This window comes from Triticum urartu, chromosome 1 (assembly GCF_003073215.2).
Source record: "Triticum urartu cultivar G1812 chromosome 1, Tu2.1, whole genome shotgun sequence".
Taxonomy (NCBI): Eukaryota; Viridiplantae; Streptophyta; class Magnoliopsida; order Poales; family Poaceae; genus Triticum; species Triticum urartu.
Window position 1 is genome coordinate 564,313,052 of NC_053022.1, and position 27,994 is coordinate 564,341,045.

General features: G+C 44.9%; 1 protein-coding gene across 1 annotated transcript; it reads right to left on the reverse strand.

The window, feature by feature from the left end:
• Window positions 1–3,503: 3,503 nt before the first annotated feature.
• Window positions 3,504–22,936, reverse strand: LOC125533174 (PLASMODESMATA CALLOSE-BINDING PROTEIN 3-like; the record flags this gene model as incomplete). Its single annotated transcript, XM_048696924.1, has 3 exons — window positions 3,504–3,774; window positions 3,856–3,947; window positions 22,568–22,936. Coding segments are annotated over 3 exons (732 nt in total), but the record flags the coding sequence as incomplete, so codon positions are not given.
• Between the last annotated feature and the right edge of the window lie 5,058 nt (window positions 22,937–27,994).

Sequence of the window (27,994 nt, forward strand, 5' to 3'; positions counted from 1 at the left end):
AGACCTGTTGTAGTATATAACAAGGAGAATCCATTATTTGCAGAAGGCTCGGTATTCCCCTCTTTGTTGGACTGCAAGAATGCACTTTCTATGTTTGCAATTAAATGTGAATTTGACTATACAGTCGAAAAGAGTGATTCTAAGAGGCTGAGAGCAAGTTGTGCATATAAGAGGTGTAAGTGGAGAATTCATGGCTCTTATATGAGGAATAGCACAATATTTCAGGTATAACTTGCTAACATCTAATTGATTTGTTTATTGTACCCTTTATTTTGTGGAACTGGTAACTATACAAATGTGGCAAGTTTAACATACTAACTGATTTTGTTGTTTCCTACAGATCAAGGTGTGTCCTTTCTCTCATACATGCCCAACTAAGCTGAGAAGTGAGAAGTTCAAGCCGGCAAAGAGCAGGTGGGTTGCTGATGTTGTGCTGGAGTGGGTGAGAAAGAACCCAGATATTGGCCCTACTGCTCTTCAAGAGAAGATCCATGAGAAGTACCACTTCACGGTGCCATACATGCGTGTATCGCATGGTAAGGACAAAGCAATGGGTATGATTAGTGGAAAATGGGAAGATAGCTTCCATCGTCTCTATAGTTTCAAGGCTGAGGTGGAGAAGTGTTCTCCTGGTAGTGTAGTGGAAATAGACAAAGAAACTGTGCAGTACAAGATCAAAGGAAAAGTGAGGGAGAAGGAATGCTTTAGGAGGGTGTTTGTTTCATTCAAGGCATGTTGGCAAGGCTTTTTAAATGGATCTCGACCATACTTGGCCGTAGACTCAACTGCACTAAATGGGAGATTCAAAGGGCAACTAGCTTCTGCTTGTGCCATTGATGGCCGTAATTGGCTTTACCCAGTTGCATATGGGGTGCTAGAGACAGAATCATCTGAAAGTTGGGCTTGGTTTCTTCAAAATCTGCGTGGGCTTATTGGGCATCCTGAAGGACTAGTCATACACACTGACGCTTGCAAAGGTTTAGAGACAGCAGTAGAACAAGTGTGGCATGGAGTGGAGCATAGGGAGTGTATGAGGCATCTTGCTGCAAATTTTCGAAAAAAAATTCAAGGGCAAGGTCTATGATGATAATCTTTGGGCTGCAAGCTTAACTTTCAGCTCTAGAAAGCACAACTGGCATATGAAACAGATCCTTGCTAAGAAGAGTGTCCAAAAATATATGGCTGAACACCACACAAAGATATGGTATAGAAGCAAGTTCAATGAAATATGCAAGGTTGACTACGTCAATAACAACCTCGCAGAGTCATTTAATAGCAAAGTCAGAAAAGTTAAGTCTCTTCTTATTGTCGACATGTTGGACAAGATTAGGCAGATGATAATGGAGAAGTTTGATCTGCGGATGAGGATAGCATTAGAAAAATGGCTTGGCCATCTCATAATACCAAGTGTGATAAAGGCACTGCATGCCAAATCCAAAGGTAAATATCTTGTACTCTTTCAATTGATTAATTTCATAACAAATCAATTCAATAATTAATGTTTTGTGTTCTTTTCAGGGCTGAAGATGATGGTAATTAGACGCAGTGATGTTGAGGCAGAAATTACTGCAGTGGACAAAGAGAATAGGGAATGGAGGTACCCTGTTGACATCGCAAAGGAAACATGTAGCTGCAGGCAATGGCAGGTCAAGGGTTTGCCATGTATCCATGCCCTGTACTTTATTACTTCACTACGAGGTCCAGTATCAGAAATTAAACCATATGTACATGAGTTCTACTCCGTTGCAAAATTTAAGGTTGCGTATGCAGACAACATACCTGCAATGGTAGGCAAGCAACAATGGGACATTGTTGACCCTGGCTTCAAACTACATGCTCCAGTGTTGAGGAGGCCAAAAGGCCGACCAAGGAAGACTGGAATTAGATCTAGTGCTGAAGGTGCTGGCGTGGGCGCCAGGAAAAGGAAGTGCAAGCGATGCGGAGGCTTCGGGCACATTGCCAGATTGTGCACAAATCCAGTTGACCCAGCATTTGGAGAAGATGAGGCTGACCTCCAAGCTAGGGAAGCCCCTTTTGTGGCAGGAGAAGGCGACCCTGAACTATCAATGGTTGCAAGTTCTGCTAGGTAACATCAAAAGAACATGTGCTTTTCTATATGTATTTTCAACATCTATTTCATTCTTTTTTGCTACATGACTAACTTCTGTACAACTCAAAGAAAATTGTGAAGAAAACAAGTGTGAAGAAAACAAGTGTGAAGAACACTAGGAAAAGGAAGGACATGCAAACTGAAGTTTGTACCACAACCGATGGACCTGCAAGTGGATTTGTTTCATCTCCCATGCATATTCGAATTGCAAATGCGGAACTACCAGACAGTCCTGCTAAAAACACAAGAAGCAAAAAGAAGCTACATATGTGAAGTTTGTGTGACCGTGACCTTTTGCTTGTGAACCTGGACACGTTTCCTTTCAACCTTATGCATGTTTGAGAATTTGGACCTTTATATTTCGACCAACGAGTGGATGTTATTGAACCTTATTTATGTTTGTGAACCTGATTTGTGTGTGCTGAAAAAACAACAAGTTGATATTTCGAACTTTATTTATGTCTGTGAACCACTTTGTGTTTGTGTCGTTTTCAGAAAAATGGGCAGCAATCATGCTGAAATTTTCAGAGAAATTTAGAATACCATGTGATCGTGCTGTCATATGTGTTGTTTCTGTCAATTAGTACGTGACTGTCAAAAAATTTGGGCGTGGCGGTCTGCCTCATTTGTTTATGTCTACTGGTACCGGACAGATTCTTCCAGCCGGCCAGCCGCTCATGCAGATGTGTTGTTCATACTAACTTTCAAACCCAAGTCCAATTAGCTAGCAACAAGAAAATATACGAGACGTTGCTGTGTTGGAATATTATTGCATATGAACATATAAGGGATATATACGGTAACGGTGAAAAATGGTCTTTTTGAGCTTGATCTAATAGAATAGTGGCATTTTTGAGTAGTGAAAATGTTTAGTGGCAAAACTGAGTAGCGTTAGACAGCCGGTGGCAAAACTAATAAAAACCCTAAAAATAAAAATAAAGCCATATAACATGTGTGTGATTGGCTTGAAGCTCGATCAAGTACAAATCTTAACCACACAAAATAAATATTGTTGACATCTCATACATTCTATGAGGATAATTGGTTCGATGGTAATATTTGGCATTGCCAATACTTGGCAAGCCAAAACATGGTTTATACAAGATATAATTTTCTCCTCCACAATGGAGAAATATGTCATGCAAGTACAAACATCCCATCTGAAACATACGCCAAAACTCGCTGACACTGACTACCGCTACAAATATTTGCAACACTGACTGACTACTACCAGCCTGCCCGGCGGCCATTGCCCATTTGCTACTCTGCTTCTGTCATGGCGCCTCCCCTGTTTTCTGGATGTAATTGGTGCCTGTTCATCTGAATCCTCTTCGGTTCATTCTGGCCTCCAAGTGCACTTGCGCGCGAGTAAAAAGCATGTGAACTTCGCTTCTTACTTGTGCAGGCCGAGGGACATCGTCGTGACGAGGAGGCACGTCAGCGTCGTTGTGACGGCCGTCGTGCTCTTGCTGCCCGGCATCATCGCCGTGGCGGAGCTGATGCTGCCGCCGTAGTCCGGAGGCGACATGGACCCGTAGAGAGGAGGGGAGTTGTAGTAGCCGCCAGGACCAGGAGGGGAGTTGTAGGAGCCCCCGGGAGGGGATCCGAACATCGGGGCCACCGGGGTCATCGGATTCGTCGTGTTCAGGATGGATGCACCGGTGCTGCATGCATGCCAGTCGTCGCTCCGATCAGACAAAGAAAAGGGAAGACGGCGGCTTAGTTAGGAATTGATGGTTACCAACCTGGTGGATGGGTACTTGCAGGAGGTGGTGCTGGGATCGGTGCTGGTGAGGATGGCGGCGCCGGCGAAGTCGCAGCTGGTCTGGACGAGGTTCTTCGAAGATTTTTTTTAGGTTTTGAGAGATCGAAAGCCAGGCGAAAGCGATCGTTGTGGCCGGCGCCGCCGCCGCAGCCTATCCTCCCGCTCGCTCCCTCCAGATCGAACTGCACCCCGATCCCAACCCTCCCGATCTCCTGAGCACCCCGATCCCAACCCTTCCGCTCGCTCCCTGCCTCCGTACGAACACTACAGCCAGGCCCTCGTGATCGCTACAGCCAGGTCCTCCAGATCGCTAACCCACGCTGCTCGGGGTGGGATGGAGACTCGCGGGCGCCGCCTAACGCTGGCGATCCGGCCTACCGTGCCCTCACCGGCGTCGTCCTACAAGCCAGGGGGTTCCAGTGGATCTCGGTTCTCATGCCTCGGCTCGGATTATGGATCTTCCGATGAGGAGGGCGGGCCGGCCGTTGGGATCAGGATGGCGATGGATGTGCTAGCTGATGATGAGACATCTACAGAGTGGACCCCGGTGGTTCGCCGGAGAAGGAAGACGGAGGCCGAGATCGTGCAGGAATTTTGGAAGGATGCCGGGTTTCCAACCCCGGCGTCACGGTTCTGGGAGAGACAATCGTCCCCGCCGTCGGAGACTACCTCAGGCCACGCAGGTATGGAGTTGATGTCTTGCAAGGTTCAGATCGATGCCATGGAAGATGGGACGAAGGATCAGTCAAGGGATACACCACCGATTGGATCAACGACGACTACATCGCCACGCAAGAGAACTCCATCCTCGGCGTCTGGCTTGAGGGTGTCACGCGCTCCTCGGATGGGCGCATGGAGAGGCCCCCTGCCGCCGCGCCGGATCACGCCGCCGCCCGTGTTGGGCCAGTTCTTGGCTGCGGCCAAGCACGTGCCCGCAGTGGTTCCCGGTGGCTCTCCAACGCCGGCTCTGTCGCCCAGATCGGCGGGATTGACGGAGACACGGTCAACGCCTATTCAAAATGCTGCTGAGTCAACGGGTGGACCCATATTGCATGATTTTACATGGGCATATTTACATCGGCGTATGAAGGCCTTGTGGTCGGGCTACCCAATGGCGTCTCGGCCGCCAGTTTCGTCCAAGTCGACAGCGACCTCATCGTCAACGTCCCCCCTGCCAACGATGTCTTCAACTCCTGCTGCCGGCGTAGTCCGCTCCTTCGTGGCTGTTGCGGCGTCTTCGCCACGCCCAGTAGCGACCCCGTCCAGATCAGCGGGATTAACGGAGACGCGATCGGCGCCGATTCAAAATCCTGTTGAGTCAAGGGGTGGGACCATGTTGCATGATTTTACATGGGCTTATCTACGTCGGCGTATGAAGGTCTTGTGGTCGGGCTACCCAATGGCGTCTCGGCCATGAGAGGACACGAAGGATCGATCGCACATACATGCAACTGGACAGATGCCAACCATGCAGTACAAGCTGATGGGTAATACCCCTCCATTCCTAAATATTTGTCTTTCTAGACATTTCGAATGACTACTACATACGGATGTATGTAGACATATTTTAGAGTGTAGATTCACTCATTTTGCTCTGTATGTAGTCACTTGTTGAAATGCCTAGAAAGACAAGTATTTAGGAACGGAGGGAGTACAAAGGACGTGCATGTCCAGCCTTCTCATATGCATGCACTACGTCCGGTGCCATTCCAGTCGACCGAGCAGCTGGGAAACACCCAGCCGGGACAAAATTACTGTTCTGACCTATAGGGCTAACTAAATCCCGATTTGACCTCGTTTCAAAATAAATTTCGTTTCTGACCTTTTTCGGTGACGCCAAGATCCCTGGCGTCTGGGTTACGAAGCAGACGCCAGGGACCCTAGCGTCTGGCCCCTGGCCCGCACTGCCCGCGTGCCCGTTGACCTGCTGACATGGCAAAGGGGCCAGACGCTAGGAACCCTGGCGTCTGGCCCTGGTAACAAAATAACCCTTGGGGAAAGTGTGTGGGACCCACCCCACACACTTTCCCAATCCACAACCCGAGCTTGAAGAACACTTGGAGCTCTCACACTCTCTCCTACCCCTCAAGCTCCCCCTCAAATCCTCTCCAAAAGGTACATCCCTTAGGTGGATCTTTCCATCACTTTGTTGCTCTTGTTAATCTCCCCCAAATCATCCAATTATTTTTTTGTCAAATCTTGTTATTTTGGTTGCATTTTATACATGTTGGTGGAACCCTAGTTCATGTTTTCTCCCTTATGTTAGTGTGAATGGCTTGGTTAACTTTGATAATATAGTGCTATGCATGGTGTGTAGTAGGAATATATGCTTGTTGAGTAGAAAGATTGGGGGTTAGGGTTAGTTAGTGATTAGGGTTAACTTTGCTTAGTGTGTGTTAATTAGTGATACTTTTGTGGACATCACCAATAATTTAGTCTTGATATGATTTGGATAGAATTAGATGTATTTGGATAAGCACACCAACTCTCATTGAAGTCTTAAATCCATTCATGTTATTTTTAGATGGAGAGACTTGTTAATGTTCATTACATGGACAAGGAGGCATTCTTGAGTAACAATGCCGACACGGGTGAGGAACCATTGGTTTTTGATACAAGCCCTAGCTATGAGGATGTTATTGCAAAAGTGAGACAAGTCTTAGAGTGGATGGACACCAATGTTGATGTTAAGTTAATAGGAAGGTATGATGTTGGAGTTGGAGCCAAATCTCGCTTGAAAAGTATGCCTATCACCTCGGATTTGCATTGGGATGTATACAAGGAAAAGGTATCCCAATCGGAAGACAAGTCACTTGAATTGTTTGCCACCAAGGTTGAATCTCCTCGGTTTACCATTGATTTGAACCGGCATGTATCTTCCCCAATGGATGACATGAGCGAGAGGACAATGGTGCCACTTGTTGAGCATAGGGTTGTGGTTGATGCCCCCAATGTTTATCCCCCACCACGTCCCCGTGTACCATCTATCAAAGCAAATGAGGTTGAGTTGTATGCCCCCAATGCTTCTAGCCAACCACCAACTAGCCAAGCAAATGAAGTTGAGGTGATTGCTAGTGACGAAGTAATTCAAGAGGATGAAGATGTTTATGATGACGACAAAGAGCAGGAGGAAGGGTTTCATGGTAATGATGTTGGTGACTTGAATGCGTACATAGCGCAAAAGGACATGGATCGTGACTTGCCTTTTAGGCGTCAATATGCGTATGACTCGGATGACGAGGGTCTAGTTGAATAGTTGGACGAGGATGGATTCACAAAGGAGGAGAACCAAATCCACTTTGAGCTGACGGGCTTACAAAAAAGAACTCACTTGTTTAAAGATCTCAGCCTTGCCCATAAAGCTGTTGTTGACGGTGGAATGAGAATGACGGCGATTGAGCCAACACCATGCCCGGATCCAGGAGAACCAAGGGTGGAGAATGAGGACGAGAATGCTTATTTGAAGAAAGGATTGAAGTTTCTAAGCTTGCCTATGCTGAAGTTTTGGTTGGCTGACTATGCCATTCGAAACCATAGGCCAATTTATGTTGAGCACTCGGACATGAAGTTGCGTTACACCGTGGTGTGTGAGCAAAAGGAATGCACGTGGAAGGTTCGTGCAAGAAAGCTTAAAGAAACTGAAGAATGTGTGTTGAAAAGTTGTGATACCACTCATAGATGCAAACTGCCATCGAAACGACTTAGAAAGACACACCGTCAACTCACATTTGAGTATCTCGGATACAAATGGATGAAAGACATAGCCTTTGATCCCACTGTGAAAGTGAGGTTTCTCATGCGGACGGTGAAAAAACAATTTGGTTATGAAGTCAAGTATGGGAAGGCATGGAAGGCAAAGGCAAATGCTATTAGGATGTTGTATGGTGGTTATGAAGAAGCATACAACCAGCTCCCAAGGTTGTTGGCCGCGATTGCACATAGGAACCCGGGCATGTTTCATGTGGTCGAGGATCACGAGGGAGTGTTCCACCGTGCCTTCTGGAGTTATGGACAATGTGTGGAGGCGTTTCAGCATTGTCGTCCGGTCTTGTCTATAGATGGCACGTTCTTGACCGGTAGATATAAGGGCACACTAATGGTAGCAATGGCGCACTCATCAAACGACAACGTGTTGCCGTGTGCATTTGCTTTGGTGCCTTCCGAGCACCAAGACAACTGGGAGTGGTTCATGGGTCATGTTAGGCACAACGTGATTGGGGCTAGGGAGGTATGCATCATATCGGACCGGCATCATGGCATACTCAAGGCAATGGACATTGTTATTCCAGGATTTCCAAAGCTTCACCACAGATGGTGCATGAGGCATTTCGTGGCCAACTTTTACCGGGCATGTAAGAGCAAGGAGCTCAGCAAAGACCTTACCCATGTATGTGTGGCCTTCACCACGCAAGGTTTCGATGCTCGGTACAACAAACTCTTTGCAGTGGTGAACGAAGGGGGAAAAGAGTTCTTAACTAGGAATTTAAGCGAGAAGCACAAGTGGGCACGCACTCATGACGATGGTGGTTGGCGATATGGCGACATGACGAGCAATCTCGTAGAATGTTTCAACAATGTGTTGAAGGGTGCTCGTGCATTGCCGGTGACTGCAATAGTGGAGTACACCTTCTTCAAGGTTAATGAGTACTTTCAGAGGCATTCTGAAGAGAGTGCAAAATGGATAGGTGAAAAAAAGGATTATCCGGAAAAGGTTGATGAATGGTTGCAGTTACAAGCAAGCAAGTCTTCACGGCAACAAGTTATCATATTCGATAGACTTGAAATGATCTATCAAATTGATGAGCCAGGTGGCACAACACGAGACGGTAGACAATATGGTGGTGCTGCATTTGAGGTGAAACTGAAGACTCGGTGGTGCCAGTGCGAGAGGCCTAGTAAGTATCATTGGCCATGCTCGCATTTGATAACGGCGGCGAAGGCGAGAAACATACATGTTAATGATGGAAAACCGTGAGGATGCAAGAGTTCCATGTGGAAGCTACTAGGTTGACATGGGCGCCAAGATTTCACCCTTTCTTGGACCAATCACAGTGGCCTGAGTACCATGGCCCTCATATTAGGCCAGACCCTCTTCTGAAGGTGGAGACGAAGGGTAGAAGGAGAACTAAGAGGTTCAGGGGTGATATAGATGACCTGGCTGGATACACTGGCATGAAACAATTTGGTAGCGGTCATTTCATGGAGGCTCCTGACATTATCAACTGTGGGGTGTGCGGTGAAGGGGGACACAATGAGCGGACATGCAAGAATAAGAAAACCAAAAAAAGAAAAACAAGTCGTGGAGGCGGCACCGATGGTGAACGAGGGGGAAGAGGTGACGGTGGTGGTGGTCGAGGAAGCACAAGTGTCAGAGGTGGTAGTGGTGGTCGTAGAGGGAGCACAAGTGCTAGAGGTGCTAGTGTTCGTAGAGGGAGTACAAGTGCTAGAGGTGGTGGTCGAGCTAGCACAAGTGCTAGAGGTGGTGGTCGAGCAGGCACAAGTGCTAGAGGTGGTGGTGGTCGGAGAGGAAGCACAAGTGCTAGAGGTGGTGGTGGTCGTAGAGGAATGGTTGATAATGGATCGGCCTTCGGTTATTTGCTTAATCCATATGGTTGATCTAATAATAATGGTATATTATTTGTTCATACAATTCCTAGCATTTATTCATTTACTGTATTTACGCATTTACTCTCTTTATGTCTTGTGCTAACAATTGTTCTTTTTGTAGGCATGGCTTCATCCGGTTCCAGGACGAGGCCGGCGTGCGCGGACCAAGAGGACATGCCGAAGACGTGGATGGAGGCCAGTTTGGACAAGGAGAAGGAGAAGGATGTGCCCACACCACCATGTTGGTGTGGTGATGTTTGCAAGCTGAAGGTGTCCACTGACCGCAACAAGTCATGGACAGAAGGTAGAAGGTTTTTCGTGTGTCCCAACTATGCACATGATCGTCGAAGGCCAACTAACGCATATGACATACCACCGGTATGTTAGGTGTACATACAAAAAACATCAACAAGTTGTCACTCATATGTCTAACAAAATCATGGTTTATATGTAGTCCCCTCCTCCACTTTGCAAGTACTTCACTTGGATAGATCATGAGGTACCAAAAGATGTCCAAGAGGACCAACGTCGAGATTGGTTACGGAGGCAGCGCCTACTCGAGGAGTCCTATGCACGGGGATTGGAGCGGGAGCGTCGTGAGAAGGAGTCTCGTGAGCGCAAGAAGCGTGAACAAGAGAGGGCACGCAAAGAGAAGGAGGCTCGTCAAGAAGAGAGGGCAAGAAAACTTGCAAGGGCTCGCGATGCACGAGAGGAGGACGAGGCACGTGACAAGAAGGGAAAGTGGCCCCGTACTACTCAGTAGACAAATGGAAAGGCACCGGCGTCGATGATGAACTGTCGAGACTTTGTTTAATGTATGAACTTGTTATTCGAGACCTTGTGTGGTCATGAACTACTTATGTCATTCGAGACATCGTGTGTGAACTTGTTATTCGAGACCTTGTGTGGTCATGAACTACTTATGTGCAAACTATGCTTTGTTCATATTTTTTTTTGATTTCCAATGTTTAAAAATGTGTGCAACAAGTTTAAAAGAGAGCACTTTGCCTAGTTTGCAAATGTGCCACGTCTGGGTGTGCACACTTGCAAAATGCTCTCTGGATCGGGCATCAGACAGATCAGACAGGTGTCTGTTTACCTGCGCGAGCAAAACGATCCAGACGCCAGGGACCCTGGCGTCTGGGTCCCTATCCAGAGAGCTTTTTTCCTGTTTGCATAAGTGCACACCCAGACGCCAGGGTCCCTGGCGTCTGGATCGTTTTGCTCGCGCAGGTAAACAGACACCTGTCTGATCTGTCTGATGCCCGATCCAGAGAGCATTTTGCAAGTGTGCATAGCCAGACGCCAAAGACCCTGGCGTCTGGGTCCTTATCCTATCCAGAGAGCAAATATCGTGTGGATAAGATTCTTTGGGCCCACCTCTACCCCTCTCATCCATTCATCTCCACCCCACCTCTACCCCTGTCATTCCTTTCATCTCCACTCACTCTCACTCTCACCTCTAGCCCTCTCGTCCACTCACTCTCATCCAGTACCATAACCCCCCCTCAAATCTCTCACGAATCGGTCCGGTTTCACCGTTGGATCTTCAGGATTTCGAAACTAGAAGGTAAATCAACTACACCCCCACTTATTGGTTGGTTTCAGGATCTCCAGTATCATAGTTTTGTGTAAACCCTAGTTTGTTTGTTTTCCACGTGGTTTAATGTATCATAGGTTAGGTACTAAGAGATTTGTGTGTTGTAGATGGCTAATGGTACTCAGTGGGTGCTTAGCCCTGTTGTTCATGTCCAAGGCTTTTCTCCATGTGTTGTGCAAGTTAGTGAAGTGGACCTCACTTTTGATTGGTTGAAGACTAAATTCATGTTGAAGCAAGGGTTGAAGGAAGAGGATTTTGTGTACTACGTCAGCAGGAAGCAGTCAGATGGCCCCGGAGAAAGAAAATTGGTTGACATAACTCATGATGACAAGATTCAAGAAATGCTGCAAGAATGGAAATGGAAAAGGGTTATTGACTTGCATTGCTACAGGAAACCGAGTTATATGTGATGTTCATGTCGTTTCAACTATCGTGGACCATCGTGGTCATGAACTACTTATGTCATTCGAGACTATTTGTGTAATTTGAGATTATGTGATGAACTTCTCATTCGAGACTATTTGTGTAATTTGAGATTATGTGATAACTATGCTTGTCATTTGCTATTATGTGAACACTAATGTTTGTCATTCGATACTATAGGTGTTTGCTAGAACAAAATATCTATGTCATTCCATACTATAGGTGTTTGGGTGCTAGAACAAAATATGAACAAAATGAAAAAAGTACTACACCAGGTCCAGACGCCAAGGACCCTGGCGTCTGGGTGCCCTGTTTCTGCTGTCCAGGACTCTGCTTTTGCTTCCAGTCGACCCCCAGACGCCAGAGACTGTGGCGTCTGGTCCCCTGACTTGAAACCAGACGCCAAGGACCCTGGCGTCTGGGACCCTGTAGATTATTTTGAACTTGCTGTTTGACACAAGAAGATAGCACATATATATTCATATGATAGGTTCATACAACACAGAAGATAGCACATTTCACACAACTTTCACCATGACAAATGTAAGCATACAAACGACAAGTTCATAGATTTTTCATCACGACAAATTCAAGCATACATAAGACACCAAGTGCATACATATGGTACCAAGTGCATACATAAGACACCAAATTCAAGACAACCTAAGAAGTTTTTAGCACGACACCAAGTTCATGCATACAAACGCCACCTAGTTCATGCACTTCCAAACAAGAAGCTCACTTCCTCCTTCCTCTCTTCACAATGGTTGCAAGTGTAGGCTCCTCCTCTTCGCTAGCCTCCTCCTCCTCCTCGTTGTATGCCTCCTCCTCCACCTCAATGTTGGCCTTATATCTTTGCATTCCTGTTGGGATAAGCTGATGAGGATACTCCGGACTATGGAATTGTGTATTCCATGTCTTCTTTCTACCTTTCTTGCCTGGTGTCTTAGCTATGGCTTTGCCTTTCCTAGAGCGAGCATTGCCTTGTGTCGGTTGTGTAACCTGTGATGGTTGTGGAGCATCAACATCATACTCATGATCCTCTTGATGTGTTGCATCATACTCATGCTCCTCATCTTGTGTTGGCTCCTCTTGATGTGATGGCTCCTCTTCATGGACCTCCTCCTCCATGTCCTCATCGTTCTGGATATAACGCCGTCTATTAGCTCTGGCGCGGGTACCAGGTGCATACACGTCACTGGACTGAGCACCATGGCAAGAAAGCATTGCTGCCATCTTATGGAACCGCTTCTTGAACTTCTGCAACAACACAAAATATGCTATGATATGAGATACAAATAAATAATCCGCGAAAAGAAACTTTTATAATATATTGATCACACCTCCATCGTGCTCCTAAGAGTCCTCTCAGATAATACACCACCAGGTGGATGACTCAGTGCAACATTGGCATCGTTGACGCACAGAAGCAACGATCTTCCCTGCAATTCATGAACAAACCAAACTTATGTATTTGAAAGAAGACAACATGATGCATGAGAGTTTGTTAGAATAGGTCAAACAGACTACCATTTCATCATGCATCGGTGCATAGTCAACGTGAGCCCCTCTGGTGTCTCTCACAGCCGTGTTGAAGGTATGATAACCTTCTGCAGTCTCCGGGTCTTCAGACACCAACTCCGACCACTCCTCGTGAGTCCAACCAGGCTTTAGCTTTAACCGATAACGATCCGCATACCACACTTGATACTTCTGATATGCTGACTGATTGTGAGGTCTATTCTCTGATTGCACTAGTGTGTCTCTTTGATTCCAAAATTCTATCCATGCACGGTGTTTGTTTGCCCAATCCGATATATCCTGATTGTTCCTTCGATCGAACCTACAAATGATGCACGGAACAAAGCATTAGCAAACATTGATTTATTCAATACTCTACTACATACTCAAGGCATGCTTGCTCACCGATGCAGAGATAGCATTTCCTCCTTGCTCTCCTCAATTGGAATATCTTGTCTTCTTCCAAATTGTCTTGCCACACGGTCTACAAAGTGCCACTCGACTGCGAACAAGCATATCATTAGGCACCTCGCCCGCCAAAGATGGCTATCACGCGTGCACATCTCATTAAGATCAAAGTCATGATCTTCCACATAAGGCAACCAATATACCTGCAAAACAAAGAGATACATTGTTAGCTACAAGTTTCATTCTTGACTAAATTTTATCTCATCGAACTTCTCAAAACCTGCTCAGCAGTCAAGGTGTCCAGCTCGTTCATATAGCACTTGTATCGCACATGCGAGCTTCCTGTGTAGACTGTCACTTGTTCCCAATAGTAAGCAAGCGTAGGGCGCCGATATGGATCATCATCATGCAACCCGTCATGATTACCCCGTGGGTTTGCCATGAGGGGGTTCTTGAATTCGGGTCGTCCAACCGGGATCCGCTCCGCTCCCACATCCACACGGATAGGCTCCAAACAAACCCAGACAATGAGGATGTATCTCCCTTCCTCCGACACGCCAAGTTCAAGCTGCAATCAAACAAACATGTTAGATATGGAGGCGCATGACAAATGCAAGATAAATGGTTGCAAATATCTCTTACCTGACGATACAAATATGCTAGTGCGGCCGAACCCCAGCTATACTGGGTATCCCAGTTATTGAGTAGCTCCAAGAACATCCAGAGGGCTGAGTTCCCGGTTGCATCTGAGAAGACTACCTTGGTTAGTACATACCAAAGATAGGCCCGCGCGTACTGCTGCACAACCACGTCATTGGCATCCTGAGGGCACGGATTGGTGTTTCCTCTGACCATTTTTAGCCAAGAATGCCTCACTTTCGCGGTATCGGCCTTGCCTTCCTGAGGGCTCGGGCTGAACCAATTAATCGGCAGTCCGTTCTCGCCAATTACACGCTGCACGACCGGTGACCGGTAACAGCTTGTCCGTTGATAGGAAGGCCGCTTATCATAGCCATGTCCTGTAGGGTCATCGTCATCTCCCCACATGGAAGGTGGAACGAGTGAGTCTCCGGCCTCCAACGATCCACAAGTGCGGTCAGCGCCGCGTGGTTCACCGGCGGAGCGCGTCACTTAAACCGCAACACGAATGGGAGAAGACCCAATCTCCGAATGTAAGCCTCATACCGTGGGTCGTAATCAAAGTCATCAGCGGAATGACCCCTCATGCGCATAGCAACTGCTTGCTGCAAATAAAGTGATGTTTTAATAATCAATACAAGAACACAAATGAGAAACAACGAAAATTGACCCAGTCTTGCTTCTTACCTATCCATTCTCAATGGCACGAGCATGATGCTCCTTATCCCACTCATCGATTAATCCGTCATACCAAGTGTCGGGTTTCGTAGTAATTTCAAAAAATTTCCTACGCACACGCAAGATCATGTGATGCATAGCAACGAGGGGGGAGAGTGTTGTCTACGTACCCACGTAGACCGACTGCGGAAGCGATGACACAACGTAGAGGAAGTAGTCGTACGTCTTCACGATCCAACCGATCAAGCACCGAAACTACGGCACCTCCGAGTTCGAGCACACGTTCAGCTCGATGACGATCCCCGGACTCCGATCCAGCAAAGTGTCGGGGAAGAGTTCCGTCAGCACGACGGCGTGGTGATGATCTTGATCCACAGCAGCAGGGCTTCGCCTAAACTCCGCTACAGTATTATCGAGGATTATGGTGGCTGGGGGCACCGCACACGGCTAAGGAATAGATCACATGGATCAACTTGTGTGTTCTAGGGTGCCTCTACCTCAGTATATAAAGGACTAGAGGGGGGAGGCTGGCCGGCCATAGGAGGCGCGCCAGGAGAGTCCTACTCCCTCTGGGAGTAGGATTCCCCCCCCCCCCAATCCTAGTTGGAATAGGATTCGCGGAGGGGGAAAAGAGAGAGAGGGGGCCGGCCACCTCTCCTAGTCCTAATAGGACTAGGGGAAGGGGGAGGCGTGCAGCCCATGTAGGGCTGCCTCTTCTCTTTTCCACTAAGGCCCATCATGGCCCATTTAGCTCCCGGGGGGTTCCGGTAACCTCCCCGGTACTCCGGTAAAATCCCGATTTCACCCGAAACACTTTCGATATCCAAACATAGGCTTCCAATATATCAATCTTTATGTCTCGACCATTTCTAGACTCCTCGTCATGTCCGTGATCACATCCGGGACTCCGAACAACCTTCGGTACATCAAAGCGCATAAACTCATAATATAACTGTCATCGTAACCTTAAGCGTGCGGACCCTACGGGTTCGAGAACAATGTAGACATGACCGAGACACGTCTCTGGTCAATAACCAATAGCGGGACCTGGATGCCCATATTGGCTCCTACATATTCTACGAAGATCTTTTATCGGTCAGACCGCATAACAACATACGTCGTTCCCTTTGTCATCGGTATGTTACTTGCCCGAGATTCGATCGTCGGTATTCCAATACCTAGTTCAATCTCGTTACCGGCAAGTCTCTTTACTCGTTCTGTAATGCATCATCCCGCAACTAACTCATTTAGTTGCAATGCTTGCAAGGCTTAAGTGATGTGCATTACCGAGAGGGCCCAGAGATACCTCTCCGACAATCGGAGTGACAAATCCGAATCTCGAAATACGCCAACCCAACATCTACCTTTGGAGACACCTGTAATGCTCCTTTATAATCACCCAGTTACGTTGTGACGTTTGGTAGCACCCAAAGTGTTCCTCTGGCAAACAGGAGTTGCATAATCTCATAGTCATAGGAACATGTATAAGTCATGAAGAAAGCAATAGCAACATACTAAACGATCGGGTGCTAAGCTAATGGAATGGGTCATGTCAATCAGATCATTCAACTAATGATGTGATCCCGTTAATCAAATAACAACTCCTTTGTCTATGGTTAGGAAACATAACCATCTTTGATTAACGAGCTAGTCAAGTAGAGGCATACTAGTGACACTTTGTTTGTCTATGTATTCACACATGTATTATGTTTCCGGTTAATACAATTCTAGCATGAATAATAAACATTTATCATGATTATAAGGAAATAAATAATAAATTTATTATTGCCTCTAGGGCATATTTCCTTCACCAAGGACCATCACCATCTGCCATCCTACAAAACAAATCACAAACATCTATGAATACATGAACAATATCAAACAATTTCCTTCTCCAAGTTTATGCCATATGAAAACACCATTCTTCTCAAACATAACCACATCATTTCTTTCTTCTACATATGCACACATATCATCTAGAGTACCAAATTTCACCATCAAATAAATTTCATAATCATCATCCGCCATTCTATTGAACAAATCATGTCACACACAATAATCAAATTTCATCATCTCTTTTGCATAAAAAAATTTGCCATCTATATATTCAACTATATTGTCATACCACTTCACATTTTTATCTTCTTCATATGCACACATAATTATTCTCAAACATACCAACATCATCTCAATCAAATAAATTTGTCAAATAATATGGTGTCACATATGCAAATACATATCATCTAGAGTACCAAATTTCACCATATCTTTTGCAAATATAGTATGCCAACAATAGGATTATCTACACATACACACATCATCTATCAAACCAAATATAGTATGCCAAAGTCTATTTTACATACACAAATCATATATTCATCACCCCTCTTAATTCAAAAAAAAATCCTATGGACAACATATACACAAAACGGAATTGATTTTACCTACATGTTCAACTACACATCATCTACTGCCTACCTAATCATCTATCAACTACAAAAAATTTCCTAAAAAAAGAAACCATCTACTCATCTAACATCACCTAGTGTTGAATAATGCATCCAACCAAAGAGGGGAAAACAAAAACAAATTGGAGGGAATGGGGGAGAATACCTCAAAGAAGCTTGGGGGGGTCAGATCTGTGAGTTTGAGGGGTTGATGGAGTAGATCAAGGGGGGTGGTGGGAGGGAGAGAAGGGGCGACGAACTGCCCCCTGTTCGTCGAACCAGACGCCAGAGAAGATGAGATTGGGATGGGTGGGCTGGCCCCGCGGCGTTATCCACTTACCGGGGCCAGACGCCACGGTCCCTGGCGTCTGGCCCCTTTGCCACGTCAGCAGGTCAACGGGCACGCGGGCAGTGCGGGCCAGGGGCCAGACGCCAGGGTACCTGGCGTCTGCTTCGTAACCCAGACGCCATGGACCTTGGCGTCACCGAAAAAGGTCAGAAACGAAAAAAAATTTGGAACGAGGTCAAATCGGGATTTTCTTTGCACAATGGGTCAGAACAGTAATTTTGTCCCACCCAGCTGTCCCACATGCATGCGCTCGGGCTGATGCCACTCCAGCCAACCGAGCACCTGTGCAGCACGCGGGTTGCACCCGCCCAGCCGACAAGCGTCCAGGTGGCGGACACGATAGTTGGTTTGGAAGGTCCGGTCCTGGGAGGCTGCGTCCCCGACCCGACCGTCCCTGTTCAGGAGCTGGTGGAGCCGTGCAAAGCCGCTTCATCATCAACGACGATGACCTCTTCTACACCGACCACTACGATACCAACATTCACGTCTTCGACGCTTGCTGTTGGAGATGGGATTTCTACACCACCATCATCCCCTCCGTCGGCAGCCACGCACTCGCAACAACCATCGCCCGAGGTAACGCTGGTCCCTAACACGCTTCTAACGGCGGCCTCATCGCTAGAGCCGGCGGTTGAGACTCTCAGGGAGGGGGTTGCTACTTCACCATCATCCCCTCCTTCGGCAGTAGAGCCGGCGCCACGACCACAATTGGGGTTGACTCCTACACGCCGAAGTTGTCGTCATACGGTTGCCGAAGATGGTTCTATGGACACAGATGAGGACTCCTTAGCCAAGGCTATGCGGCGTAAAGCAGCACACAACCTTGACAACCGAGGTATTATGTCATCATCCAAATCCTTTTTAGCCTTTTCCAATACCACCATCATTTCTAAGTTGAATAATGTGGGTGTTAGTATTGGAAAGAATCAAAAGGAGATTTCTATTTCGACTAAAAGTTACTCCACGTGTTTCTAGCAAGTCTTATGTCTCCCGTACTGATGAGGAGGAGCTGCATGCCACATCATATGGTCAGCTACTCTCTCATTTAGTAGGGGCAGTTTCGGACATGGGTCTAGATGAACCCGGGCTTTGTTCATTGATTGAGCTTACATCATCCGGACGTAAATCAAAGACCGCACGTTCGAAAAAAGATAGTAAGTCCCATAAGAGGGCAAAGTGTTCTAAATTTCCCATTGTTTCCTCATGAATGAAATGTTTTTAATAGCAGAGGTCTTCGTGACTTGGCTAAACATTTATTCATTGCAGAATGTAATAGGGAATACAATTTTGATTTTTTGGCTATCTCTGAAACGGGGAGACGTGATTTCTCAGTAAGTCTGCTTAACCGTCTTTCGGGCAGGATAGACTTTACTTGGGTTTCGCGACCGCCTAGAGGTCGTTCTGGGGGCATTTTACTTGGCGTAAATACAGGAACTATGGATGTTTTGGCTATTTCGAATGGTGAGTTTCACGTTAAACTCCATATTCGCAGCAAGGCCGACAACTTCACATGGACCCTCGTCGCCGTGTATGGGGCAGCCCAGGATGAGTTCAAGGCCGATTTTCTTCATGAATTGGTTAATCTGGCGAAAGATAATCCCTATCCCATTCTTATAGGTGGGGATTTCAACTTGCTTCGATTTCCAAATGAGAAAAGCCGCGGTAGGTTCGATAATCATTGGCCTTTCCTTTTCAATGATGTCATCGACAGTCTAGATTTGCGAGAGGTTTCTATGATTGGAAGACAATTCATGTGGGTGAACAGTTTTCCGGAACCGACATATGAGAAACTAGATCGTGTTTTAATGGATACCGACTGGGAATCAAAATTTCCTATGGTTTCTGTTCGTGCTCTACCTTGTATCGAGGCTATATCAGACCACACACCCATTCTTCTAACTACTGGGTTGCCATGACCACAACATAGACGCAAGTTCAAGTTCGAACTTGGGTGGTTGCTTCGGGATGGCTTCCATGACATGGTCAAGGAAGTGTGCGAGAAACCAGTCGTCGGGCCTACCCCAATACACAGATGGAATAACAAAATGCGTGCATTACGTAAATTCCTTGGTGGTTGGGCCAGGCATACAGTGGGTATCCTCAAAAAGGAGAAGCTTCGTCTTTCATCTATCATTGATGAATTAGAAGCTTTAGCAGAGGTTAGACCTCTATCTGAGCATGAAATCGAAATCAAGAATCATTCGAATGCACAGATAGCTAATATGCTGCGTGAAGAGGAACTCAAATGGTACCAACATTCTAACTCTCAATTTATCCTGAAAGGTTATTCGAATACTAGATATTTCCATGGAGTCGCCAATGGCAGACACTGGAAGAAAATTATTCATTCCCTACAACAGGATGAGGGAGTGATTGAGGGGCATGAGCAACTTAAATCTTATATCACTAATTATTATAAAAATCTGTTTGGAGCCCAGAGGAAGGAAACTTCTCGATGGATGAGACCCGAACAGATGACATCCCTCAGGTCTCTGATGAGGAAAACAACCTTCTAACAGCCCCATACTCCGAGGAGGAAGTTAGAAAGGCGGTTTTCCTAATGGAGCATAACAAAGCCCCGGGTCCGGATGGTTTTCCCGCTGAGTTCTATCAAAAATTCTGGGAAGTCATCAAACCGGATCTCCTACTTTTGTTTACCGACCTACATGCTGGCCAACTAGAATTGTTTCGCTTAAACTTCGGTGAGATTATTTTATTACCTAAGGTTAATGAGGCTGAAAGGATACAACAATATAGACCTATGTGCCTCCTTAATGTTAGTTTTAAAATATTCACGAAGGTTGCGACTATTAGGCTGAATTCCGTTGCTGAACATGTGGTTCGGCCTTCACAGACAGCTTTTATGCAAGGCAGACACATCCTAGATGGAGTTGTTATCCTTCATGAAACAGTCCATGAATTACACAGGAAAAAGTTAAATGGGGTGGTACTCAAAATAGACTTTGAAAAGGCTTATGACAAAGTCAAGTGGCCTTTTCTTCAACAGACTCTCAGAATGAAAGGATTTTCTGCAGAGTGGCGCGATGATCCATAGCTTCGTTTCTGGAGGTAGTGTTGCCATTAAGGTCAATGATGACGTTGGACACTATTTCCAAACGAAGAAGGGATTGCGACAGGGTGACTCGATATCGCCCATGCTATTCAATATAGTGGCGGATATGCTAGTGGTCATGATTGAGCGTGCCAAGGTTGATGGCCAAATTGATGGGGTAGTAAATCATCTAGTTGATGGTGGTCTCTCTATACTTCAATATGCTGATGATACGATTCTCTTCATGGATCATGACCTCGAGAAAGCAAGAAATCTGAAACTGATTTTATCAGCATTCGAGCAACTCTCGGGTCTAAAGATCAATTTTCATAAAAGTGAATTGTTTTGCTTCGGCGAGGCTCAAGACGAGGCCCACCTGTACGCTGAACTATTCGGATGCGGGTTGGGTCAGTTTGCGATCACATATTTGGGGATACCGATACATTATAGGAGACTCACAAATGCTGAATGGAAACACGTTGAGGAGAGACTGCAAAAAAGACTTAGCAGTTGGAAAGGTAAACTGTTGTCTCTGGGTGGAAGATTGGTCCTCATAAATTCAGTACTTAGTAATATGGTACTATATATGATTTTCTTCTTCCAGTTACCGAAAGGAGTTTTACATAGATTGGATTACTTCCGATCAAGATTTTTTTGGCAAGGAGATAGCGAGAGAAAGAAATATCGACTAGCTAAATGGAGTGTGGTTTGCCGTCCCAAAGACCAAGGCGGGTTGGGCATTCATGACCTTGAGGTTAAGAATAGGGCCCTCCTTGGCAAATGGTTGTTTAAATTACTAACGGAAGATGGTGTATGGCAAACCCTCCTAAGGAGGAAATATGTGGGTTCCAAGGCGGTATCCCAAGTATATTGGAAGCCTGGGGATTCCCACTTTTGGGCAGGTCTAATGGCTACGAAGAAATATTTCTTCTGCTATGGATCCTTCTCGATTAAGGACGGCTCGGAAATTAGATTCTGGGAGGACAAGTGGCTAGGAAATGCCACACTCCGGGAACAATATCCGGCTCTATACAACATTGTGCGCCACAAAGGTGATACTATCGCCACGGTAATGGAATCATTTCCGCCAAATGTGACGTTCAGAAGAGACTTAATTGGACCCAGACTCCATTCGTGGAATATCCTGCTCCAACGGTTGTCCACGGTGCAATTGTCACATGGGTCTGATGTATTCCGATGGAACCTCCATGGAAATGGACAATTCTCAGTGGATTCTATGTATAGAGCGTTAATCCAGTCCGATGTGCCAGTTGTTTATAACAAGAAGATCTGGAAGATGAAGATACCTCTTAAGAATAAAATCTTTGCATGGTATCTTCGTCGTGGAGTCATTCTTACTAAAGATAACCTTATTAAGAGGAATTGGCATGGAAGCCCGCAATGTGTATTTTGTCACCATGGGGAGACAATAAAACATTTATTCTTCCAATGCAAATTGGCTTGTTCTATATGGTCAGTCATCCAAATAGCTTCTGACTTGTATTCTCCCTGTAGTGTTGCTAATGTATTTGGCAACTGGTTACATGGGATTGATCACAGGTTTAGAACTCTTCTCAGGGTGGGAGCGCTTGCCGTTATTTGGTCACTTTGGCTATGTAGAAATGATAAGGTTTTTAACGATAAAAGTACTTCTCTGTTGCAGGTTATCTATAGATGTACCGGGACTCTTCGTTTATGGTCCTCTTTACAACGTGTGGAGAATCGAGACTTGTTTACGGAGGTGTGTACACGATTGGAGGCTACGGCGAGGGATACTTTTACCCAACATGGGTGGCAGCATGATCTAAGGATTGACCCCCCTCCACATTAGGCGTTATACAGACTCTACATGTTTTGTTGTAATTCGCCTCTTTATTTTTATTTTATGTGAGAGGATCTTATTTGGCTGTATGCATCTTAGTTATGCAAAGGCCGGGTGTAATTCTTAAATCCTTTAAGTAATAAAGCGGTCCTTTTCGAAAAAAAAGAGTTGAAGGCGTAGGAGGCGTGGTCGCGCACGGTGTCCGGGTCGGCGCAGCTCCCGCCGTGCTGGATCGGCGAGCAGTCCGCGCCCTGCCCGCACGCGTAGTCCAGCGCCACCTGCAGCGCCGCCGCGCCCGCGCTCGGGCTCGCCACGCACCAACTCCCCGCGCCAGCCGCGGCCGTCGGATGCGCCAGCGTCGGCGCCGCGGTCGCCTCCGGCATCGGCGTCGGATTTGCCAGCGGCGTGGTCACGTCCAGCCCCGGCATGTCACGCGCGCGCTCCAGTTTCACCGCGGCGGCCTGGAGCCACGACGCGGCGCCGTGCGCTCTCTGCTCGACGCCTCCCACTGCAGCGCGAACCAATCAATCAAACTGAAATCAGCATGAGTAGCTGCACGAAATTCTTGCTCAGATCTTTGTTATTACATCACTAAGCGAGCAAAAACAGAGTTTTGTTGTAGAGTTCAACTACTCCCTCTCTCTCATAATATAAGAGTGTTTTTACATTAGTATAGTGTTAAAAACGCTTTTATATTATGGGACGGAGGGAGTAGATACGAGAGTGTGACGGGCGCGTTGCTGCGCCGTTCTTCAGTCACGAGTTAAGTCTACTTTTTAAATTTCGGGTGCGATCTATTACTGTCGGTTAGCTCATTATTATCCTGCCGACCATGCTTAATCATCTCCCCAAAAATATATACGAAGGAAAATCCAAAAGCAGGTGTTGAATGTAAACTTCATCTCGGTATAATTGGGCTCAATTCTTGCATATTGCTTACCTGATGGAACATGAATAATAAATCTAGAGTAACAGCGGGATTAATTAGCTCTATGCATGATTCACACGTGTTATCACGTAATGAAATGCATCGACGAATCAAGTTGTATGAGCCATCGGACTCTTAATGCAATTCAAAAGCGAGAATTAATGTCCTTGACTATATAATCTTGAAATTTTAGGAGCAGCACGATACTTCAGACTATATAATCTGCAGCAGACCCAACCATAATTAATGTCCTCTGAATCCTAGCGTATGTATTGTTGCATTTGGTCGTATTGTTTGTAGATTTTAAGATTGAGGCCACCGACCATAATTAATGTCCTCTAACACCAACAGAAGTTCCAACGGGATCTACGCCTTAAAAAATAAGGATTGTCTAGTTGACATTCGACTGTTTTTCAATTTGCCAATATTCAAATTTTGTAGCAAATGAACAAATGACACATGTATGTCCCAAAACCCTCCCATCAGCTACTTTATTTTCTGTATTTAAGCAAAAACGGGGCGGGCAAAACCCTAACCCGGTTTTCCAGCAATCCAGCCGACCAAACCCTCGGTGGACCACAGCTAACAACTGGCTGCAACTTCCTTGCTTGCCATCAACTTGCTACGTATGAAAAAGGAAGGGAAACCCCTCTCCACCCCTCCTGCATAACAACATAAATCTCACGGAACACACAACACACATAAACAAAATTAGGGCTGGCGGCCATGGAAGAAGGGAAGGGAGAATAAGAAATTGCAGATCAAAGTCATGCCAGGAAGGCAGCCATGGGAGAGGGGTGTGAACCTGGAGAAGAAGGTGTACCTGGAGAAGAGCAACTAAGGACGTACAACAGCCACACAATTTTGGGAATCCCAGGACGATCAACAGGTCAGGAACAAATATACTGCTACCCCCTTGTATTTCATTTCTTCACCAACTTCACCTCTCTTACAAGGAAATATCTGCCAAAACGAACATGTTGGCTGCCTACCTGATCAGAGAAACTAGATATCAGGATAAGAAACAACAACAATAGAGAAAACTTAATACTCTGCAAATAGTTGATCAATCGCAGTAGAAAAAACTTGCATAGATGAAGAAATTACACTGCAACAATACATTATGCCTGAAATGACAATAGACAGGCCAGTAGCAAAACCATGCCAACTTACACTAAAAAACTGGGTACTGCCTAAAATGGTAACAAACCTATAGTGTAACTGCCAATGAATTACAGTGAAAATTGTCAACTTACACTGAAACTACCTATGGAATAAACCTCAATACAACAATAATTACAATGTAAATCCCATAGCAATTATAGTAATTCACAGTGTTAAAGTGTACAGGGTAAAAATCCAAAACGAATTACAATGTAAAACTGCCAATGAATTACAGAGGGAAATGGAATGTAACACATTTTACACTAGTAGAAACTTTCCGAATTATACCGTAATTCATCGGTAGATGGGGAAATCCACCTAGAGATTACAGTAATTACAGTGTAAATTCTTTGAACTGTACTAGAGATTACAGGAATTACACTGTAATTCCTTTGGACTATACATATGTTTGTTGTACTAACATTGACATTTCTTTCCAAAAAATGCAGATGGGGAGCATGACAAGGACAATAACAGAAGACGAACTACTGTCAATGTCACAGGAAGATCTTATCCTAAATGTAAGTACCACTAGATGTCAAAAACTTAGAAGAGAATGCTGAGTACATGAAAAACAAAATCTGACACACACAAAAACTCCAGGAATCATTTTCTTTTACTGTGCTCCTACAATCAGACATTATATACAAGGTAAGAAAAATATTCTTACGAAAACAGTACTACTTTTACAACTTCTTGGAAAAGAGATGGGTTTCATTTGTTGTGATAATACAGCAAGAACTATATTTTATGAGCATGTTTCTTACAGGTACATTCAGCAAATGGAGGTGCATCAATTAACAAAACTCAAAACAGTAAGTGACAAAATTTTGGATAAACTATCATGATCTGACAAGAATAAGAGAGCTACCTACAGCTTTAGTACTATTCTGCAAACATTTGACGAAATGGAAACTGAAACTACACCAACCGAAGAAGGTGCAACAGAAGAAAGCCCCTGGCATGCAGACCTTTTTGGCACCATGAATCTAGAACAGGTAAAAGACCAAAATTCAGTACAAACACACATACCATAGAAGTTGAAAACTAGTAAGAAATAAAATAGCAAATTGCTAATAATGCAGGTGGCTCAAGACGATGACCCTAGTTCAGCAGCAATAAGAGAAAACAGCAGTTGCCAGAACAATGAAGAAACGGAAATACTAGAATCAGAGCACTCACATGAACCAGATGGCAATGAATACCTTGACGAAGAAGACATTGAGAGATTCCTGCAAAATGAGCAAGAGGTTGCATCAAAGGGCAATCTAATGAACACTAGCAGCAACTTCAAGCCACACATAGGCATGCAGTTCAAAACAAAGGAAGAAGGCCAGGAATATATCAATTTCTACTCCAAAGTTGTTGGATTCTCGGTGGCTACAGTAGCAGCATCAAGAACAACAAGCAAAAAAGGAACAATGAGGTGACAAGGATAACTATGAAGTGCAACAAGTGCGGCAAGACGAAGAAGTGTACAAAGATTGCATAGTCCTTATGAGAAAGACAACAGTCATTGCAAAGACATATTGTAAAATGGTGATGGGCATGAGTGAAAAAGGAGGGACAAGTAGGGAAATCAGTAGACCGCTTCTGCCTCTACAACAAACAAAAAGGAAACAGATATCAAAGAGTGCACTCAACAAAGTAAATAATAAGATGAACAAGCTAATACTGAATAAGAGCATCATGGCAAGAGGAAAAGGACTAGCCACATTTCTTCTACCAGCAGATGATAACTTCCTCTTCAGTGATTTTACTTTCTAAAAAAACATAAAGCCGAAAGTCACCTCAACAAGAGAAAATAACCAACAACATAAAACAGCAAATAACAAGAAAAAGAAAACAGATAACCAACTTGATTAACATAGAACTTGAAAAGAGCTTTGTCAAAGGCTCCTTCATCACCATAAAGTTCCTAAAAAAGGAAAAAGACAACAAGCAAAAATAAATAAACTGATTACATAAACTCAAAAAGAAAATATAACTAGAAAAAAAATAACTACCGTATACATTGGATATGATCCATCTTCCGCAAAGTCATTAGGCACGAATGGTTCACGGATAGGATCTGCACTCTCAAAAGATGACACTAACGAAACATCCTGATGAGAGACTTTCCGAAGCTTTCCCATAAATCTAAACCAGAAAATTACAGAGCTAAAGCATGAACATTACACTACAAAAAAATAGGTAAATATGGACATAATACACTGTAAATCTGGGCATACTAGACAATGATTCTAGTGCATAATGCACTGTAAATCTGAGCATATACATTGTAAAATACATGAGTAGTTGGGCTAAATTAATGTGTAACCGCTAGGACAAATTACACAGTGATTCCATGGCATGAATACACTGAAAAAACTTGCATATTTCAGCACACTGTAATCAGGATTTACACTGGAATCAGAAGGAAAATTACACAACGCTGATACAACAAATTACACTGTAATTGGATGATAAATTACACAGTAATTCTGATAGGAAAGTTACATTGTAATTCCGGCAGTATTTGGAAGTACTACACTGTAAATTACACAGTACTACTAGGACAGATTACACAGTAATTACAAATATGGGAGAATTATGAGAATTACACTGTAATATGGGAGTATAACACTGTAAATTACACAGTCATACTACTAGAACATATTACACAGTAATTACAAAAAAATATGGGAGAATTGCATTGTAAAATGGGAGTATTACACTGTGAAAGCGGGGACAGTAAGGTTCTGGAAACATATTACAGTAGTTATACACTGAAATGGGTAAGATCCACAGTAATTTCGAGTTACAATACAGAGAGATCCACTTACATGACTAACTAACCATGAAATCACTAGGATTGCAGAGTAAAATTAAACTGAAATTACACTGTGATTTACAGTGTATTAACATAGTTAGTACATTGATATTACAGTGCAAGTAACAAAGTAAATGCACTGATATTAGACTGTAAATACACTGATATTACAGAATAATTACATAGTTACAAGGTAAGTACACTGATAATAGACTACAAAATACACTAAAAATACAGAGAAATGAAACTGAAATTCGACTAGAAATTTCAGTGGAAAACACCAGTCGGGGGGGAGGGGGGATTCCTGAAACACATTCAGACACACCTCAGCTGCCGGGGAGAGGGGGGAATCATGACCAGCCAACTACAACTATCATCTAACAGCAAGGGGACAGACATCACTGCAACTACCAGGCAAATCAACCGCTGCAACTACCAGTATGTGTACCCCCACCATCTACAACACAAAATAAAACAAAACTAAATCAAACCAACCACAAAGCTCCTAGAACCCACAACTACAAGCTCCTACACAACTACAGACCTAGAACCCGCAACTACAAGCTCCTACACAACTCACGCGAGCAGAATGGAGTGGGGAAATTGGGCGGACTACGAAGGGCAGACTAGAACAACATGGCAGCACCTACCACAGATCCACAAACAACA